General features: G+C 56.3%; 1 protein-coding gene across 1 annotated transcript in view; it reads right to left on the bottom strand.

Moving 5' to 3' along the window:
• EFCAB8 (EF-hand calcium binding domain 8) overlaps positions 1-19,781 on the bottom strand; it is a 50,099-nt gene extending 30,318 nt beyond the window's left edge. The window contains exons 1-10 of the mRNA XM_079129723.1: positions 19,677-19,781; positions 17,897-18,000; positions 15,605-15,740; positions 12,851-12,935; positions 10,239-10,323; positions 9,591-9,715; positions 7,304-7,377; positions 5,553-5,683; positions 528-595; positions 109-260 (exon numbers count right to left, since the gene is read on the bottom strand). Of these exons, the coding sequence (XP_078985849.1) occupies positions 109-260; positions 528-595; positions 5,553-5,683; positions 7,304-7,377; positions 9,591-9,715; positions 10,239-10,323; positions 12,851-12,935; positions 15,605-15,740; positions 17,897-18,000; positions 19,677-19,766 (1,050 nt within the window). The 5' untranslated portion in view covers positions 19,767-19,781. The remainder of the gene's footprint in view (positions 1-108; positions 261-527; positions 596-5,552; positions 5,684-7,303; positions 7,378-9,590; positions 9,716-10,238; positions 10,324-12,850; positions 12,936-15,604; positions 15,741-17,896; positions 18,001-19,676) is intronic.
• Between the last annotated feature and the right edge of the window lie 630 nt (positions 19,782-20,411).

Genomic DNA, 20,411 nt, shown 5'->3' with positions numbered 1-20,411 from the left:
TTTCCTCTAGGCCTGGGACACCTCCAGCATGGGTCCACTGGCTGGCTGAGCCAGAGCACGACCCCAGGGTTAGTGTCTTTCTCCGAGGAACAGAACTGGGCGCAGCACCTTGTCCCTGGAGACGCTGACGAGGACGCTGGTGTTCCTGCTGTTGACGAGGACGTGCGTCACTGCGGTCTGATGTCCCTTCATCATCCATACCGGCTTTTTTGAGACTAAGGGGTTCCACAGGCGGATATGGGAGTCGTAGCCACCGGTCACTGGGGTAGAGAAACGAGTACCAGGCCCCTGGGCCTGCCATGGTCTCCTGGGGCCAGGCTCTGATGCCCGCCAGGCTTGCTGGGTGCAGCGAGGATCCCTGCGTCCACCGCCGCCCCTCCTGCCCCGTCCTCCCTGCCAACCCCTGCAGAGCCTGCATCATTACCCGGGCCCCTGGTGCCCGTGGGTGCAGACAAGAGCATGGGAGAGGAGCTCCTCTGGAGGCCAGATGCTAGGCCAGCAGCTTCTGGGGACGTGAAGATACTTACCCAGGAAGTTCCTGTCGGGGCAGTAATCAAAGCAGAGAATGCCTTTTCTAATACTCAGCACTGTCAACCTACAATATGGAAGGGGTAAGGGCTGCAGGGCAGGGAGCGGCAGCCTCGAGTGGCCTCTGAGGGAGCTGGAGGCCAGGTCCCCCGGGGAAGCCTGGGAAAGTCACCACCTCTCCAACCAGAAAGATGCAGCCCCAGAAACTGTCCAGGGCTCACCCTGCCAGGCTGAGGACTGTGGGCAAAACAGCAGCTGCCAAACCAACGGTTTGTGGAGGAGGCACCCCCTTTCTGGTGAGGGTGACCCCGAAAGAGGAGCAGCTCCTGACATGCGTAAAGTGTTCTGCCTCTTTTCAAGGGCAAACCTGACGAACCTTCACATCGCCACCCTGGGGCAGGTATCTTCCTAACCATGATACAAATCAAGAAATTGAGGGCTCCTGGGTCCAGGACCCTCCCTGGACCTGGCAGTCCTCACTGTAAGCTGGTCCTTGTGCTGGGTACCTTCTTATGGGTCACCTGGACACACAACCCTGAAGAGTGTCACGGGCATTGAGTCAGGGACAAAGACCCTAAAAGGAGAAGCAAGGAACTTGCCCAAGGTGGCACAGGTAACAAATTGGGTAGGGGAAAGGATTTAGCCCCGGGCTGGGCGGGTGTAACAAGAAGTGGCTGAGACCAGCAGGAAAGAAAGAGGCCTGGCAGGGCTGGGGAGGGTTTGGAGAGTCAGAGGACCCAGACAGGAGTCCAGGACAGCCAGGGCCTTCACATGTTGCTCGGCACCTCTGTCCATGCTGCTTCCTCTTGTCTGCCTCGTTCTGCCCTGCCAGATCCTTCTACCCCATGCTCCCCTCAAAACCCAATATGGATGCCAGGTGTGGTGACTCACACCTGTGATCCCAGCTGCTCAGGAGGCTGAGACAGGAGGACCGCAGTTCACAACCAGCCTCAGCAACTTAGCAAGGCCCTAAGCAACTCAGTGAGACCCTGTCTCTAAATAAAATATAAAAAGGACTGGGGATGTGGCTCAGTGGTTGAGTGCCCCTGGGTTCAATCCCCAGTACCAAAAAAAAAAAATCTGAAGAGCCCTGTCATAAAGCACCCTAGCCCTCTTCATTGAACTGGCCCACCTGGTGTCACCTCAGATGACACAGTGGCTTCCGTCATCCCAAACTCTCCCTGCCCACTGCCCACCACAACGCACCTCTGCCTAGCTCAGGTGCCTTCACATCTGTCAACCCCAGCTGGTTTCTTAACCTTCCGTCTTGCTCCCCTCAAGTCTTCCCAGCACTTCACAGCCACGAGGAGGGCACCCAAAATCACAAACACGCAGAAGGGCGCGTATTTCATTTATTGTTGAGTCAGACCCACCTCCCTCTTCCATGCATTTTTTTTTTTTTGGGGGGTGGGGGGGTACTGGGGATTGAACCCAGGAGTGCTTGACCACTGAGCCACACCCCAGCCCTGTTTTGTGTTTTATTTAGAGACAGGTCTCACTGAGTTGCTTAGGGCCTTGCTTTTGCTGAGGCTGGCTTTGAGCTCCCCATCCTCCTGCCTCAGCCTCCTTGAGCTGCTGGGATTACAGGCCTGCGCCACCGTGCCCAGCTCCAGAGCCTTTAGATGCAGAAACATATTTTGGAAGAACAGTCACCCAAGGGCTAGCAGGAATGATACAGGCGGATCCACTCCCGCTCCTGTGGGGGTTCCAGAGAGACCTGTGTGCTATGGAGCTTTCCTCCTTGGGGGAAACAGCAGCAAGGACATGGACAGAGACAGGGAAAGGTACGTTGACAAGTCGTGGCAGGTCCTGAAGGGAAACAAGGAGGTGGCTTTGACAGAGGGAAACTGAAGCAGACTCTCTGAGGAGAAGCTGCGACTGGAGGAGAGGAAGTGACCACGGGGAGCACTAGGGAAGGACAAGGCTTCAGACGGAAGGAGCAGCGTGTGCAAGGCCACATGGCTAGCTCTAGAGACCCAGGAGGAGAAGGCTGGAGAGGACAGGGAGAGGAGGCAGGGTCTGGACCACAGAAGGCTCCAGGGAGGACGCCTGCTGGCTGAGACCTGCAGGTGACTGCATGCAGAGACAGTGGCCAAGGGGATGGGCGGGCAGCTCTGGTGGGAGATGACGGCGGCCTCAACTAAGTAGTGGTGGCAGAAGTGAGAGGAGGAAGCAAGGGCAGGTGTTGTGGGTCCATCCACCCACTAAACACTGGCTCCCACCCTCTCCCTCCAAGTCCTGCTCCTCCCCCAGCTGCACAGCTGGCTCTAACCACCTGAAGAATTCAGGAGACCAGCTACAGGTAAGTCGGACCCTCAGGCTGACTTCCAAACCTCCAAGGCCTTGGAGGTTGAGACTGACTCCAGAAGAGGAGTCCGGGGCCACAGACAGTGGCGCACGCCTGTTATTCCAGAAACTAGGGAGGCTAAGGCAGGAGGATCACGAGTTTGAGGCCAGCCTCAGCAACCTAGCAAGACCCCATCTCAAAATAAAAAATAAAAAGGGCTAGGGATGTAACTCAGTGGTAGAGTGCCCCTAGGTTCAATTACAACGAGAAGAAAGGGGAGAAGGAGGCAGAGTTTGGGTGACCCAACTTTCAGAGGTCACACCCAAGACAGCGTCTTCAAAAGTGGGAAACCAGAAAGCGGTCAATGGTGCCACCTGCTGCCCAGGGTGCTGCACTGCAGCCACACCAGAAGGCAGGCGTGGGGGTGCGGATGTGTGAACACGCTCTCCAACCTAACCCCAACTCCCGCCAAATTCACGTTCTCCTGTCCTCGCTCTCCACCCACGACCAGCTCCAGGGTCATCACCTGGCCAGAACCACCGCAATGGTCTCGCTCAAATCCCAACACCATTCCTGCCCGAGCACTTACGGCAGGCGCCTCGGGCCACGCCATTCCTCCGCTCAAAACCCTCCGAGAACCCTCTTGCTTATATCTGCTTCCAAATAATCATAAGAAGATCTTCTGAGACACTGGGACTGAGCACTAGGTGATGAGGGGGAGGAGTCCTGTTTCTCCACTCTGTGTGTATGTTGGAAAGTTTTCATAACAAAAATCATCAGAAAGCAAGAGCTTACCAGAGGAGGGAAGGGAAGGGCCAGCGAGGCTAGCAGTGGAGACATGAGATCAGGAAGGCCACAGGGCCAGCCACGGAGGCCCTCACGCCACGGGGAGGTGGCCCGCGGATATCCTCCAGCCATTCGGACTCCCCAGAAACAAGTAGTCGAGTGAAACCGGTATCACAGACATGGTGGAGGAGCCCACCAGAGGCAGAGACCACCTTGGCATCTAGGCCGAGCAAAGTCCCCCCACACTGCCCTGCACAAAGCACTGAGCTCCCCGCACACCGGGCATTGGAGGGGCCCCTCCACCTGGAGCTGGCCCAGGACTTGGCTGAGAGTGAGCAGAGTCTGGGGGCTCACAGGTACTACACTGATCAGGCAGCCAGAGACAAAGCTCTCGCTCAAAAGCGCCAAGACGGTTACTTCCGCTCCCTGAACCTCAGGCTCCCTGCCTGGAAAGTGAAGAGGCCAGCCTGTCAGCCCTGTGACCGCAAGACTGAAATTTCTCCTGAGAAATCACCACAGAAGGTCACCGTGGGGGCCTGCACGGCCCTCAGCCCTCGTCGCACCCTGCTGTTCCCCAACAGAGACCTCCAATCTCTTGTTGTTCCCCGAAAGACGTGCCTGGACACAGATCATCGTTGGTCTGCTCGGGAGCCAGTGCCAACGGGCCCGAGTCTGAGGTGAAGGCTGCAGAGGCAGAGAAGCCCGGCCAAGAGCGCCTCCGAGGGAACCCTCGGGGGCCACCCAGCGGAAGGAGGCTATGTGCCAAAGTGACGGCGTAGGGCTTCTGCCAGCAGTGGGACCCTGGGGACCGAACAAGGGAATCCCACGGGGCTCTGACCGTCTTTAGAACAGTCTGATTTTGATACAGATATGCGCTTAATACACATTGATTTTTGGTTTTGGTACTGGAGATTCAACCCGGGGGCGATTTACCACTGAGCCACATCTCTAGCCCTCTTTTTTTTATTTTGAGACATGGTCTCACTAAGTTGCTGAGATTGGCCTTGAACTTGCTGTCCTCCTGTCTCAGCCTCTGGAGCTGAGCCCTGGGATCACCCGCACGAGCATCGCATCCGTGCCTGGTTTGATTTTTTTTTAACAAAGGAAAGGTGGGGCTGGGGGCTTCGCTCTGGAGTAGAGCACTGGTTTAGCATGCTCAAGGCCCTGAGTTCCAGCCCCAGCACTGCAAAAAGCAAATTTACTCTGGATTAGAGGAATCTAGAATGAAGAAAAGAGATTGGAACCATCTCTGAAGAATACACTGTAGCAGTCATTGAACACACACCACATTCAGCATTATTCACTGAAGAAATCCTCAAGATTAATAAGGTAAGTGCTGTCCTTGACTCATTTTATGGATAAGGAAACTGAGAGTCACAGAGTTGAACCAATTCATATTCGTTCCTCCCTTTAGGAATGGTCTTGATGGGTGCAGAGGCACACACCAGTAATCCCAGCGACTTGGGATGCTGAGACAAGAGGATGGCAAGTTCGAGACCAGCCTCCGTAACTTAGTGAGACCCTGTATCAAATTTTTAAAAAACGTCCTGGGGATGCGGCTCAGTGGTTAAGTACCCCTGGGTTAGATCCCTAGTACAGAAAGGCAGAGGGAGGGAGGGAGGAAGGGTTCTGGGCTGCCTACTTACTGCGGGTGGGCTTCCACACTGAGCCGTGCATTTAAACTGGTGGCTAGAAGACACTGACTAGACTCTTGCCACCAGCGTCGAAGCCAGGCTCCCGAGGACGGACTGACTCACTGACCTATGTCAGCCCACAGGACACACCGCCTGCCCCCAGGCTTGGCGTGATCCTCAGGACACTGCCCTGCCCACGGGAGACGCCACTAGCACAGAGGGGGTCCTCTCCCGGCAGTGACAAGCCGGGCCCGCCGGCACACTCACACCCACCCCTCTCGGCCACGCCGCCGCGGCTGGGGAGAGGCCCTCCTTACTTGGGTTTCTCAACGTCTTTGGTCGGCAACACTGTCAGCACCAGAGAGGACTTCTCGATGGCCGAACAGGAGACCACAAGGTTCAGCTCGGAGATGAACTTGACCTGCTGACACCAGTTGGGATGGAGAGCCTGGGGAAGAGAGCCGCCCTAGTGGGAGACCCTCCAGAGGACAGTCGCTTTCCAGGCCCAGCCCCTGGAACATGGCCAGGGTTGGGGGCTGGAGAGGCTGGAGATGATGGAGCCTGACTGAGGCCCTTCTCCGAGTGGGACAAACTGACGTGGCCCACAGTCCCAGCCCAGGTCCAGCGATCGGGGAGTGTAGCCATCCCTTGTCTCAGAAGGTGCTTAGAAGCAGACAAGCCCAGTCTCATCTGGACCCTTGTTTTGTCAGTGAAAGGACAGGTGAGGCCGGGCCAAGCTACTGCATCCTCCCAGACCCCAGTCCCTCCTCCGCAGGGAGCACCCACTGCAAGCAGCCTGTCCCTCTGGACCCACGGCTACCCTCTGAGTTTGTCAGACATGTTCATGGGAGAATGGGAGGTGAGGACAACCTGTGGCCGCCTTAGCCACAAAGGACGACACCCACGCAGAGGAAGTGGGCGTCTGGCCTGGCCCAGCGCTTGGCCTCCCCTGCTGGAGATTTCCCTCTCTAGCACAAGAACAGAGGCGGGTGAGGAATGCAGGAGGTGGTGGGAGACAGGACCACCCAGCACTCGCTCAGTGCTGGCCGGTGCGAGTACCAAGCTGGGCTTTACGCTCTCGCCAAGTGTCCACCACAATGCCGGCACTGGTCCGAGGCACTGAATAAAGTGGGACATTCGGCAACTTGGAGGGAAAACCAAGCCCCAAACGTGATTCCCACTTGGTAAAGCAGATGCGGTGGGTGTCTCCGCCCGAGGAAGTCCAGGTCGGCTCTGAAGAGAGCGTCTAGGAGCCCCCACTCTGACTCATCTCGGGGGTCTACGCATTCGTTCAACAGATGGACTAGGAGCCCCCGGCTCAAGGCACTGGAGGTGACCAGAGAGCACAGCACAGTCCCTGTCTTCAAGGGGCTGTCAATCTCATGAGATAACAGGGCAAGAATAATGGGTGGGATATGAAGCTGGGAGTGGCAAGGGCCGCAGGGCGAAGGGACAGAGGCAGAGGCGGCAGCAGGTTGTCCTAGGAAGGAAGTAGAGGGTGGGATACAGGAACCTAGGGGAACAGCCCTGCAGCCGGAGGGACCTCGTGTGCCAAGGTCCTGGGGAGGTAAGGGGCTTGGGGTGTCTGGCGGGAAAAGCCAGGGAGCCTGAGTTTCTGCAGCAGAGTAAACGAGAAAAAAAGCAGAAACAAGACCTGAAGCAAGGCAGGGGCCTTGTGTCCTGAAGCCTGTGGTAAGGACTGGAGAATTCCTTTCAGTGCGATAGAAGCTGCTGGGCTGGCAGGACAGTAATTCTAACGGACAGGTCCTGTGACTGCCCAAAGGAGAAAGACCCGCACGAGGAAGGAGGTGGGAGCCACTGGACACCCTGCAGGATCCAGAAGGCAGGCGTGGTGGCAGGGCCGGGCCACAGCGGCGAAGGCAGTGAAGCGCCCGGCCACACCTGGGCCCAGCCAGGTCTAACAACTGCCTCGGCCCCGTGTGTGGAGGCCAACTCCCCAGGGCCAAGACCGAACCCAGGAGGCACGTCTACGTTTTGCATTTATTTTTGAGTGATGTGTGTACGTAGATGATTACATGGTCACAGGCGGAGAAAAGACACGACTTACCCTCAGCTGGTAACTTCTGTACAAAGCGGACTTCTCACTTAAGAGTTTCTGCACGGAAACATTGCGCCAGTGATCTAATGGGGGAAAGACTGAGGTCCACACTAGCTTCCCTTGGCCAGTCAAGACCCTCAGGTAACGTGGAGTTGACCGTGGACTCCTTGCTTCTCAAGGGCCCTTTCAGCCCAGGACGCATCAAGCCTCAGGTGACTTGGTGGCTGGGTGGATGCCACCGCTCAGGCAGATCAGCACTGGTTCCCTGCGTTCTCTGCCAGCTCACCGCAGAGCAGAGTTCCTGGCCCTCTGTCTGCAACCTAAACAAGCCACTTCACTACAGAGCTCCAGTTGTTTTTCGCCAGTGGAAAACAAATGGAGATCCTAGACTCCCCTCATCCTGAAAATTCATTCTTGGGGGACCTGCCATTGTGCCCCTGATCCAGAAAGCTCAAGTTCCAAGAACCAGAGGCGGCACCTGCACATCGGAGAACAAGCAGCTCTGATATGGCAGGTACAGCCCACAGCACAGTCGTGAACCTCCTGGCCACCAAAACCACCAAAACCACCCAGGGGCAGCAGCTGATGAGCCTCCAGGGAAAGCAGCTGGACACAGACGGGTGGAGCAGCCAGGCCAGGGCACAGGCAGGGCGCCCTCAGGAGCAAGTTAAGGAAGGAGGTCAGAAGTGGCCGACCGTCTGGCCTTGGGCCTGATGGCGATCCCGGGAATGAGGGGTCTGGGGGAAGGCCATGCATCTCACTGTTGCTGTCGCCAGCCCCACCTCTCCAGGGCGGGAAGATGCACGCAAGGAAGTCCCAAAGTCGGGTGGGATGCTGCCCAAGTGGGACAGGCTGTGCGCAGGCCCAGGAGGGAGCTGGGCTGTGGACCTGTCCTCACCACGAGCCTGTCTCACGAGGCAGCGAGACCCAGGGAGGGCAGGGAGACTGTCACTGGACGCGTCCTCTGTGCCTGACACTGCGCCTCCCTTCACGCACTTTACAGAGAAGACATCAAAAGGGTCATTCCCCTTGGGATAGGGGACTGGAGCCCAGAGAGGGTAAGCAGCCACATTCAGGTCTCCCGCACCCAGGCTGCTCATCCCCTCCCACACCCGCATGCCGGGCCCACCGGTCTTCCTGTGTGTTCCCGGACTTCAGAGAGCAGGTGGCCTGGAAGGACCCCAGCACTCCAGCTTCATCTGCCTCCCTCACTTCCATCCACCACCCAACTCAGAGACCACCAGGCCCTCCTGCACCAATTTCCAGGGCAGGGCAGGCAGCACAGGCTGATGGGCAAGGACGGATCCCGTTTGAGCCTCCTGCTGCATCCAGTGCAGACGCATTCCTGCCCTGTCAGTGGAGGACGCTGCCCCGGGCCTCACCAAAGCCTGGGGACCTCTGGAGGATGTCCTGCTCGGAATCTCGGGCTGGAAACCCACGGGGCAGGGCTGGTGTCCTGGACAGAGGGGGGTCAGTGTCCCTGTGGGTGGGACCCCTGGTGGGCTAGGCTCTTCTAAATGGATATGGAGTGGCGGGGGCCCCAGCTCAGCCCCAGTCCCATGGCTGCTGGGATCTAGAACTCCTTGGCAAAGGGTTCCAGTGGCTTCCTTAACCAGTTTTTGATGTAGCCCAGCAAATGGTTAAAAGTGTAGCCTCTGGACAGACAGCTGGCTTCATCTCGGACACCACTCCACAGCTGCAGGCACGGAGTGGCGTCCGCCCACTGACCTCCTTTATTAACTCCCTTCGGGCAGCAGGTGGAGACAGGGAGGTGATGCGCATGGGCCCCTGCACGCAGCTGCCCAAAGATGGCAACCACACTCACGCTCCTGCCCAGACGGGAGTCCTCCAGACCACACTGGAGGCCACATCTCTAGGGCCTCTCCGCCACACCCCCACCAGCCCAAAGGCAGCTCAGGCAAGGAGAGCAGAAGCCACCTCACAGTCATCCAAGAAGCTCCACAATCCCTGGCCTCAGAAGGCAGGAGGGACTTGCAGGGTCATGCCCAGCACGTGCCAGTCTTCCTGGGTAAGGATGTCCTGCAGCCCCTGGTCCTCACCTGCACAAGATCCACCTGCAGAAGAATTGCCCTCTTTCAGTTTCTGGTCTTCTCTTCTACTGTTGCCCCACCACCCACTCTCCCACAGGCCACTCAGCCCAGGACCCACCGGTGCCTTGGCCACCTTCCCAGAGGTCCACCACAGGGAGTAAGGCGAGCACCCCAGGGCCCAGGGCCAGCTTAGGGGCCACTTTGATCCACACCCAGACCTCTGCCCCATTCCTAAGAATTCCTACCCCATTTGGAGACTCTGGGGAGGACATGGGGGTTGAACAGTCCGGTGGTCACACTGTCAGAGACAAAGACGATTACGTTGCCCTTGGTGTCCCCATAGCAGAACACGCCTCTGTGATAGTCAGACCTGAGAAAAGATGGGGACAGATAGGCTGCAGATGCTCCTGCCCTTCACCCACCATCCTCCACTGCCCCTCCACCTTGGGATCCAGGGCAGTTCCAGCCAACTTCCCAGCCTTGCCCAGTGGCCCAGGTCCAGACTGATACCAAACCAGAATTTGGTATTTTGTTTCAATCAAAATAAATCAATCTCTAGTCTTCCAACTCTCTTTATCAAGCCACCCCTCCCTACAGATTGTGATGTTCCCAGAGTCCTCGGCTACAGCGGGACCGGCCTCTGCAAGGGTTTGATGGCTAACTGAACAGGGGAGGGATAGGGAGAGAAGCAACCACAACTCCAAGGTCAGAGAGACCATAAATGCCGCCCAGGAAGGAAACAGCTTGAGGGAGAGAGGACACGGGGCCTTGGAAGCAGTGGAGTGGAGGTCTCTCCAGGCCTGCCTACAGGGAGGCACTCTGAGATCCCAGTCCCGGCTCTCCTGTGGTATGTCAGCTGCCAAGACCCTGCACCCACCTCCTGTGAGACTCACCAGTAGTTCATGACCAGGATACTGCTGTCCAGATCAATAAAGGTGAAGGCACGGACGCATTTATGGTTACTAATGTCAAAGAACTCTGGGAAGAGACAGAAGGAAGGTGCGCGTGGAACCCTTTGGCATCCCTGTGACAACCAGAGGCCGCCAACCAGAGTAAACCTGCCCAGCCAGTGCTCCCCCTGCACTAGACCAACCTCCAGAGCCCACACCGTGAGGGCTTGTAGGTTAGCCCGTGGGCCCCTGCACTCCCGCCTGCGTCCCAGCCCCAGCCCTGGCAGACCAGCCTGCCAGACAGGCTCCAGCCACACTGCTCACCCCACCCAAAGCCCTCCTGGGACTCCTTCAAGACCAGCGGATGCCCTCCAGAAAGGCCCTTCCACCTGGATCAGGGCCCCACTGTCCTCTGACGCAGCTGCTCCTTGATTCCCCTCCCGGCTTATCTCAGCCTCTCGTTTGTTTTGTTTGGGTCCTGGGGTCTGTCTCTCCTGGAACGTGGGCTCTGAGCAGGGAGCACGTCCGCAGGCACCCTGGGGCATCCTCCGTCCCCAGCACAGCACCGGGGGCTGAGGTATCTGCTGAGTGACTACGGCTGTGACAAGCACGTGAGGGGAATCTGAGCCCTGGGCTCTGCTGGCAGCTGGATGCCTCTGTCCCTCTGCCTCAGCTGGTCATTTACACACTCACTGTCCATCCCTGTCCCGCACCTCCTCGCCATGCTCCCACCTCCTCATCAGGTCCAGCCCCAGCTCCACCAATCCCACTGCTGGAACCCTGGACAGTCCAGGGAAGCAGGCTCTGCACAGGTGCATCATGAGGACAGGTAAGAGATGGCTTCTTGCCGTCTCTCCCCTTGTCTTACTGCCCTGAACCAGCCCCTTCCAGACTAATCTTTTGAAAACACTGCTTTCATTCTGTTCAAAAGCCTTCAAAGGGGTCCTTACACCCAGCTGCTTCCAATCTCAACCCTTCTCAGAAAAGTCCAGCAGCTTCCAGCAGACCCGGCCTCAGCTCAGCCTCTGCCTCACGAGCAACAGCCCGGCTGACGGAGCTGTGTCCCGCCTGAGCGGCAGGGTCTCACCCCCGCCTCTGTACAGGGCCAGCCCCCTGAGAAAGGCTGCGGATCCCAGAGGAGGGCAGACTGGCCAGGCCTCAGGGGCTGAGGCCCACGCTGGTGCCACTGCCACCCTGCCTCTGCCGCGACTGAGTGCTCCATCAGGAGAGCTGAGGTGACGTGATGCTCCCTACGATGAGGTTCTCATGCCAGGCTCTCAGGCATGAAGGACGAAGGGAGAGAGCACAGGGCAGCACCTGGCCCTCAGGAAACATGTGTTGCGGCTGAGGCTGCCTGGAAACACCTCCCGCAGGCTGCTCCAGCGCTCCCCGATAGCCACGCTCTCGAGCACACATTCAGCCTCATAATGAAGCTGATATTGATTCAACACCCACTGCAAGCCAGGCGCCCTGCCAGGAGCCTCACACCTGACGACAGAGCCTCTAACCGCTGGCTCCGCTTTACTTCTGGGTAAACGGAGACACTGGGAGGTAAAGTAAGTTGCCCAAAGTCACACACCAGCCAAGTGGCAGGACTGGGGTCTGAAACCAGGCCCTGCTCACTCCAGAGCCTCTGTGGCTCATCCTCCCATCCAGCTTTGCCCCGCGGGCTCATTTCCTCTCCCTGGCCACCATCCAAGCCCAGTCAGTTGGACACTTCATCCATCCACTCAGCCACCCGCTCAGTAGCCACCAGGCACCTCACAGGTGCCAGCCATGGAGACAGGGGCATCAGAGAGCTGCAGCCCATGGGCTGGAGGAGGCAGACCCCACAGAAGCACACTTAGACTGGAGGACTGCACTTGAAAGGGACCCTGAAAGAGAGAGGGACAAGATCACGCGGACCTTCTTAGCAGAGGAAGCTGACTTGGACCAGGTGGTCACAAAGGATTCCTGGAGGAAGTGAGATCTGAGATGAAACCCAAAGGAAAAGTAGAAGCTGCGGGGTGGGGAGAGGTGCCAGAGGGATGGCAGGGCACACGGACAGAGGCTGGGGCACCTTCAGAAGAGGAGAGAGAGAAGGTCACGGTGGCCTCAGCACTCCAGGGAGAGAAACAGGCAAGAAGACGGGACCAGGGGTCAGGATTCCAGGGCCTGTGGGCCATGTGAAGGGCCCTCACCAGCCTGAGAGCCAGGGAGTGAGTCGGAAGCTTTCTGCAGGAAGCATCTGACAAGCTGCGACGTGGGCCTTGAGGAGAGCGAAGAGCAAGGCTTCAGGGAGAGGAGAGGGCGGCTGGCCCACGATGGCTGGAGAGGGGAGAATCGGGGCTGGCCATGGACTGGCTGCGGCCTCCCGTGGATGAACACGCATGCGTTCTTTAGGCATCTCCTGCCTACCACAAGGAGCTGGGTGGGCAGCAGTACCAGTGACCAGTCCCCCTCCGTCCATCCTGTGGCACCTGGCACTCGGCAGCCCCAGGCGACACCTCTGATTAGCAGGCCTCCCCTCCCAGCAGTGCTCACAGAGGCCTCACGTCCATGTTCACGGTGGTTCAGCCAACACAGCTCTCCCAAGGGCAAGGGGCAGAAGGCAGGCCCGGGAGCCCGGGACTCACCTATCTTCAGTTCCGTGGACGACACGGCAATAAGGTTCAGGTTGTGCAGGCACACCATGTCTGTGACCCACATCTGCTGGTTCAGCTGGCAGAGGAAGAGAAGGGAGGCTTGGCCGGGGACGCTCACGCAGCAGAGCACACCGTGAGCGCAGGGCAGCAGACCTGCTGCTGCCACACAGGACCCCGAGCAGGCACAGGTACTACCAATGACAGGACCTTGAAGAAGCTTCCTAACCACGCCGGCCTCAGCATCCCCATCTATAAAATGATGCATCTTCACAACCCCCTTTTAGAGAGTTTCACAAAATTGTTCAAAGTCTTAAGTGTACAGAGCTTGGGATCCAGGGTCTGTTTTCAAGACGCACCTGTGACGCATTTGTGTGCACCCACATGTGTGCAAGGGTGGGGCTGCGGCACTGCCGGAAGCGATGGGCTGCCACCAAGGGCCCTGACAGATGTGAAGGTGAAGGGCTGTGCACTTGCCGAAAAAGAAGAGTTGCCACATAGGTTATTAAATGAAAAAGCAAGATGGAAAGCAGCATGATGCCGCCATGCATCAAGAAAAGGGGCCGGGTGTGGCGTCAGAAACCTGTCATCCCAGCAACTCGGGAGGCTGAGGCAGGAGGATTGTGAGCCAAAGCCAGCCTCAGCAACTTAGTCAGGCCCTACGACACTTAGCACAACACCATCTCAAAAAAATTAAAAAATGACAAGGTCTGGGGATGTAGCTTAGTGGTAAAGTGCCCCTGTATTCAAATCCTAGTACAAATAAAATTTCAAATGAAAAAAGAAAAAGGGGGAAGAGGGACCCAACACTGGGCCCAGCAGATGTCTCCAGGGAGAGGAATTAGGGTCAGAGGAAGGAAGCTGACTTCCCGCTGTCTGGGTCTTGTTTACCATATGCTGGGGTCACCCAGTCACAGGGCTTGCCTATTGGTAAGGATGTATTCCGCGAGGTTGGAGCAACGGACGGAATGATGGGAACAAAGGCATCCAGTGAGGTGCTGGGGCCTTCACCTGGGCACTCACCTACTCAGATGGGACTTGAGCTGGTGCTCCAAGGGACAACCTTGAGCAAATCATGTCCCCTGCTATGTCCAGGGGAAGAGAAGTCAGCCTGACGGGGGAGGGGGTGTGCGGAGGGAAGAGATGAGTTGGGCAAACCACCCAGGAATCTTCTGTTCTGAAGCGGGGTGGAACCAGGGATTGAACCAGGGTTGCTTAAACACCAAGCCACCTCCCCAGCCCTAAATATTTTATTTAGAGACAGGTTCTTGCTAAGTTGCTGAGGCTGGCTTTGAACTCATGATCCTTCTGCCTCAGCCTCCCCAGCCACTGGGATTACAGGCGTGCACCACTGTGCCCCACCAAAGGAGTGTTATTTTTAATTGCTCCAAGATTAAAAACAATAGCCCTCAGCTAAAGAAAGCAGTAAAGAGTATGATCCAAAAAAGAAGAAAGGCTGTGTTTCAAAGAAGTTCCTCTAGATGGATGCTCAGCACTAGAGGGGCATTCCTGTAGGAAGGGAAGGGAGCAGACTGTTCCGTGGGAACCAAGAGAGCACCCAGCACAATCCTGCACTCTCGGACTGGACCTCGTGCTCAGGCAGTGAGGATGATGGATTAGAAACCCCCTAAGGTCCTCTCCCATGTCTTGGGTGGGGTCTGACCCACACACACCCATAACTTGGTGTTATGGCTGGAGGGTGATGCCAGGGGCCCTTGGGAGGTCTGGGGACTTGCCCAAGGTCACAGTACTAGTGATGGGCGTCCGGGCCCCACCTCAAACTCCAGAGTAGGTGTCCACAGATGGCGGGCCCTTGCCAAAACCTACCCGCCAAAGCAGCCCCTCCAGAAAGAATCTCCAGGTCCTCTCTCCTTCCCAGGGAGCCCTCCTGGGGAGCCTTCCCAGTTCTCCTCAGCCTCCTAGGCTTCCGCCCTTGTGGGGCACTGAGGCGGCCATATAGCCGCCGCCACCAGGAGCTCAAGCAGCAATGCACCCTCCCCTCAACACAAACCTAGTGTAAAGGCAGATTCAGAAACCATCATCTCAGGAACACACCAGGGGAGCCAAGGAACCTCCTCGAGCCTTCGCTCCCTTCAGGCCTCTCCCACCGAGGGATGCGTGCTGCCGTGAACGCTGGGCGGCCACCCTGGCAGGGAACCTGCAGCCTTTCTGCAGAGCCCTGGAGAGCAATGCTTTCCTCGCTTTCTGGAGCATTCTGGAGTACCTGGCAATACGGAGTGCACAGCAGCTTTCCTTAAGGGTCTTATCACTTACTACTCTGGGCCAGGACCTGACAGCAGAAAGGCCACAACAACGTGGGCTCCTCTCTATTGGGCCCACGCTGTGTGCCTTGCCCTGCTCAAGCACATCCCATGCACTATGTCACTAAGTCTCCCCAACGAGCCCCTTGGACAGAGGAGGACTGGGGCCTGGAGAGCCACGTCACACCCCATGCAGGTTCGGGGTTGGCGGGTGGCTCAGCCAGGATTCTGGGCCTGCAGTTGAGCTCCAGGGTCCAGGTTCACACCGTGTGACATCCTGCCTGGTCCAGGCAATGGGTTTAAACCAGTAGGACAGGGAGACGTCTGAGTGTGACAAAGGAAGGAAAGAAGGCTGGCCTCCAGCACAGGCACCTTGCTGGAGGGTGATGCCATTTGCTGAGATGACTCCCAAGAAACAACCCCGTGGGCAGGGGAGCTGGAGTGACATGTCGTTTGGACACACTGGACGCCCGTGTGTCCCACTCACCATAAAGGAGTTAATCAGCGAGAAAGACTCAGACCAGAACTGCAGGACCCCGTCTTTGGTGACAGTCAGGAAACACCCGATCTTCTTGAACCTCTGGATGAAAAAGTCCACTTTGACGATCTCACAGCCATGCTTCCTTTGGATGGTGAGGAGCAAGCAGAAACAGCTCAGAAGGGAGGTGGCGTCCGCAGCAGAACACAGGAGGAAGGGCAGAGCAAGCAGGAGCAGCTCTTTCACACGCACACAAGGGACTGTGGGGACTGGGCTGACACGGCCGGCCCCCTCCTCCAAGTAGAGCCCCAGTGGGGCTGGGGAGGTAGCTCAGTGGTAGCGCCCTTGCCTGGCAAGTGCGAGGCCCTGGGTTCCATCCTCAGCAGCACGAAAGCAAAAAGAAAAGAGAATAAGACGAGGATGACGCTGGCACGACATGGGCTCTACACGCTTTTCCTCAGCAGTAGCCAGCCAGCCCCTCACAATGCCATGGGACAGAGAACCAGGTCTTCTACAGCAGAAGCAGCCCACCAAGGCAGGCAGTGGGCCTGGGACTGAGACCAGCCACTGCCCTAGTGCTCTGGGGAGGGGTGGAGAATAGAGCCCGAGCATGAGGTGAGCGCACCGGAGGACAGTGAGGAATTGGGACCCTGTCACCCAACTCTTCACCTCCTGGCCACGCACTGCTCACAGAGAGAACGTCCAGGGATGGACCTGGCCTCCCCAGACGAGGCCGGCAGCCTTCCTAGCATTCTTCAATGCCGCCTTCCAGTGGCTTCTTTCCTGCCCCAAAGTTGGCTAAGCCGTCCAGCTCAAAAGGAACACCGCCATTCTGACTCCCTGACACAGCATCACGTGCTCTGACGCTTCAGCTGCCCAATCTTTGGGCCCTGGCAGGGCAGGTAATGCAACTGATCTTCCAGGGACCCACGGCCTGAAGTTAAGGACGGGTCTCAGCAGAGCTGAAAGGAGGACCTTCGCCCTCCCCAGGCCCTTCCCAAGCCTTGCTGTGGACGTGATCCAACTTCTGGCTCACGCATGGCTCACACACTAGGAAACGCGGCCGCTCTTGCCACCTCGGTTAAAGAGTAGGAAAACGCGTCCCTGGACACTTTTCCCGCCCCGTCCTCAGCCCCCGGCTCCATGCGAACAATGATGAATCCTCTCAGCGGCCTCTCTAGTCCTCACTTCCAGCTCTGCCACTTCTGTCAGGACCAAAAACTATGAGGACCAGACACCAACAGGGCAGAGCCCTGGAAAGTCAAGGCGGCCCCAGGGCAATGCCGTCCTTTCCTCACAGGCTAACGGCACCGCCACTCCCAGGACGGCAGTGGGAACAAACGAGATGGTGGCTCTGGGCACCCAGCTGGGTGGCGCAGTACGGGTGACTCGACGCCACCGCTTTCCTTTCCTTTCTTTCCTTTTTGTCCCAGTGTCAGGCAGCAAACCCAAGGCGTCACGCGTGCCAGGCCCGTGCTCCACCACTGAGCCACGTCCCTATCCCAAAGTGACTCCTTTTAAAATTACCCCTTTGTGAAGGTGACCGAATATTATTTGGCTATTTCCTCCATCCAATTGGAAATGCCTTCTAGGTTTGCAGATTAAGCAAATAAATAGGAGAAAATAAGAGACAAGCTTCCTGACACTTTGTCTCAGGACAGACAGAAGTCCAGTGAAGGTCTGACTACAGAGAGTAGCGTCTGTGCCAAAATCATGGTCCTCAAACCTTCTAGTGTTCATATTTATTGGCTATTCCTCAATTAAATCCCAGCCAAATCCTGCCTGCAAGTTACCCCAACAATTCTCAGTTCAACTACCTTGTTATTAAACTCCGAGCTACTGGAGGGCAAGGATGACTTCCAGTTCTTGGTCTTCCCATGCCTGACCTGGGTACTCCTGACGAGCCCCCTCCTGACCAGGACACCAGTGTAGGTCACCACGGCTTTTACCATAGGAGCTGGCTCCCAGGTCCCAGTCACTACCTAAGGCAGCTGACACTCCGACCCAAGGTGCGCTGAGAGCCAAATTGCAACCCCAAGACTTTCTGCCTCTTGGCCTGAATCAAGATATTTGGCCTCTCTGAGTCTCAGTTTCCTCATCTGTGAAATGGGGACAAATCACCTATCTTCATCAGGTTGGGAGGCAGAAAAGAACTGAAAAGCACTCGGCAGCAGGTCTGGTATCAGATCCCTGGCTGGCACCAGTAGAGAACGGCTCGGGGCCTTAGGAAGGCGGCTCCCTGCAGGGCTGGCTCCAGCCCTTGTTCAGTCGCACCCCAGGTCCAGGGAAGAGGCTCCTTACAGGGGGACGATCTTCATGGGGAGTTGGAACAGCAGGCGGTACTGGCTCTTCCTCATCTCCTCTAGCCCATGGAACTCTCGCATCATGTAATCCACGTACTTGTCCTGCCCCAGGGAAACCAGGAGAGGGAGGGAGGGCATGAGCAGCTCAGCAGTCACCTCCAGGAACCCAGGTCTGGTTTCCTGTCTTCCTCATCCCTCCCCAGCCCCTTCCAAGGGGTTCTGAGCTGTTTTCTGAGCACCAACCAAGGGAAGTAGCCAGAGCATAGACCTGTGTTTGAATCCTGAACTTGGGAAAGGCCTATTCACAAGCATCTGTGAACACGGCAAGAAGCCCCCTCTCCTGAACACCATCAGCGATGGCAAGGACAGCGCGCATCACACCTCGTCTGGAGCTCTGCACTCGCCTCCACTGTACAGGTAAGGAAGAGGCCCTTTAAGTATGTATGAATTGCCCAAGCTCATGTACCAAGTGGACAATGGGAAGGACCCATAACTAGGTCCACTTGGGCAATTCTAGGCTCCAAACAGCTTCATGAAACTACTGCCAGGGCCAAAACAGCCACCATACAAAGCTATAAGAAAAAGGAGTCAGGCAAGGTGGTACACACCAGCTACACAGGAGGCTAAGACGGGAGGATTGCTTGAGCCTACAAAGTCAAGACAGCCCAGGCAAGAACAGCAAGACCGAGACCCCATATCAACAAAAAATAAAAAGAAAGGAATAGAGGTGTTAAGAAGGATCATTGTGTAGATGGCGGAGAATGCTAGAAATGTGTACTATAGAATGTTTACAGAAATAAGAGCAAAAACACTTTTGAAAATAGAACCTGCAATACATACCTAAACCAAAGGGCAGGGACGTGCTAGGACAGTTCCCATGGATCTCAAAGAGCTCCCGGGGCTTGAATGCTGCCTCAGCTACTCCCTAGCTCTGAGCCGCTTTAGTTTCCCACATCTACCCCACGTCACTCCTGTGAGGGTCAAGTACAATCATAAAGTGCTCTGCACGTGCCTCATCTTCACTAGGTCAGCATGTCATGCCATGTTTGTACTTTGCTACATGCCATATGTGCTCATTATAGAACATCTAGAAACAGAAAGCACAAAAGCACTATCACTACCATCCTATAAACCTGATATTTTTGGATTTAGCAGTCATAGGTTTGTCTTCTCCCGAGTGACCATAAAGTGCCAGAAGATGGTCATAGCACTGGCTTGGATTCCCTAAGCTGGACAGGAGTCTGGTGTGCAGGATAGTCCCATGTCAGACACCCCATGAGGAGGTCTCAAGCAGGGGCCAGACACTTGTCACAGATTCTTCCACACCCCTAGAGGAGAATGAACGGTGAAGAGCTCCACTGACAGAAGGACCCCTCAGAGACATCAAGTTTCCTCCCTGGGTGCAGTGATGCACACCTGTAATTCCAGCAGCTCGGAGGCTGAGGCAGGAGGATCACAGGTTCAAAGCCAGCCTCAGCAACTTAGTGAGGCCCTAAGCAACTTAGCGTCCCTGTCTCAGAAAATAAAAAGAGCTGGGGATGTGGCTCAGTGGGCAGGTTCCGCTAGGTTCAATCCTGGATAGAGAGAGAGAGAGAGAGAGAGAGAATGACCAAAGTTCTCCTTCCTGGCAAGCACTCCAGCTGGTATAGAATCTAAAGGAAGGTTCTCTGATGCTATGGCCGCCTCCCCATCTTCGTAACTCCATTTGCTCTACCCATTAAGGACTGTACCCCCCAGCCTCCCCCAGACACTTGAGGTAGCAGGGACACCCTCCTCACCCAGGTGACGAAGCCATTGCAGTCTGAGTCCACCTTCAAAAACAGGGCCTCTAGCATCTCATCTGACACATTGTTCAGAACCTTCTTCATGGTCGTAGTGAAAGCTCCCAGATCCAGGGCTTCCGAGAGAAGAAGACATGATCCATTCAATCACAAGCCACTCAGTGGGCTACCGTGGCCACGGGTATCTGGGTGCTGAGGAGCACAGGGGAGGACCTACTGGGTGCCTTCAGTTCAAGGCACTCCTGCTCCCTCCCCCAGGAGGGTCAGCTGACCAGTGCAGAGGAGGGAGAAGGAAGACCTGTGTGGGAGCCTTGGGAAGCTGCCTTACCCTCAGTCCCTCAGTCTCCTCTGCTTGACCCTGGCTACCCTTCCTTGACCTCTCCAGTAGAGGCCCAACTGATTCCTGAAGTTTCCATCATCATTTGATTATCTTTTGCATCTTTTTCTTTCTTTCTTTTTTTTTTTTTTTTAGGTACTGAGGATTGAATACAGGGCACTCTACCACTGAACTGCATCCCTTGCTGTTTCTAGGGTTTATTTGGAGACAGTCTCACTAAATTGCCTAGGCAGTCCTTGAACTTGGAATCCTCCTGACTTAGTCTCCAAGGTCAGTGAAATTGCAAGCATATACCACTGCACCAGCTTTTTGAAATAATAATAAAAAAAAAAAAACCAAACTTTATTTATTTATTTATTTATTTATTTATTTATATATTTTTTTTGCGGTGCTGG

This window comes from Sciurus vulgaris (genome assembly GCF_902686455.1).
Source record: "Sciurus vulgaris genome assembly, chromosome: 2".
NCBI classification, from domain to species: domain Eukaryota; kingdom Metazoa; phylum Chordata; class Mammalia; order Rodentia; family Sciuridae; genus Sciurus; species Sciurus vulgaris.
This window is presented reverse-complemented; position numbering and strand designations above follow the sequence as displayed.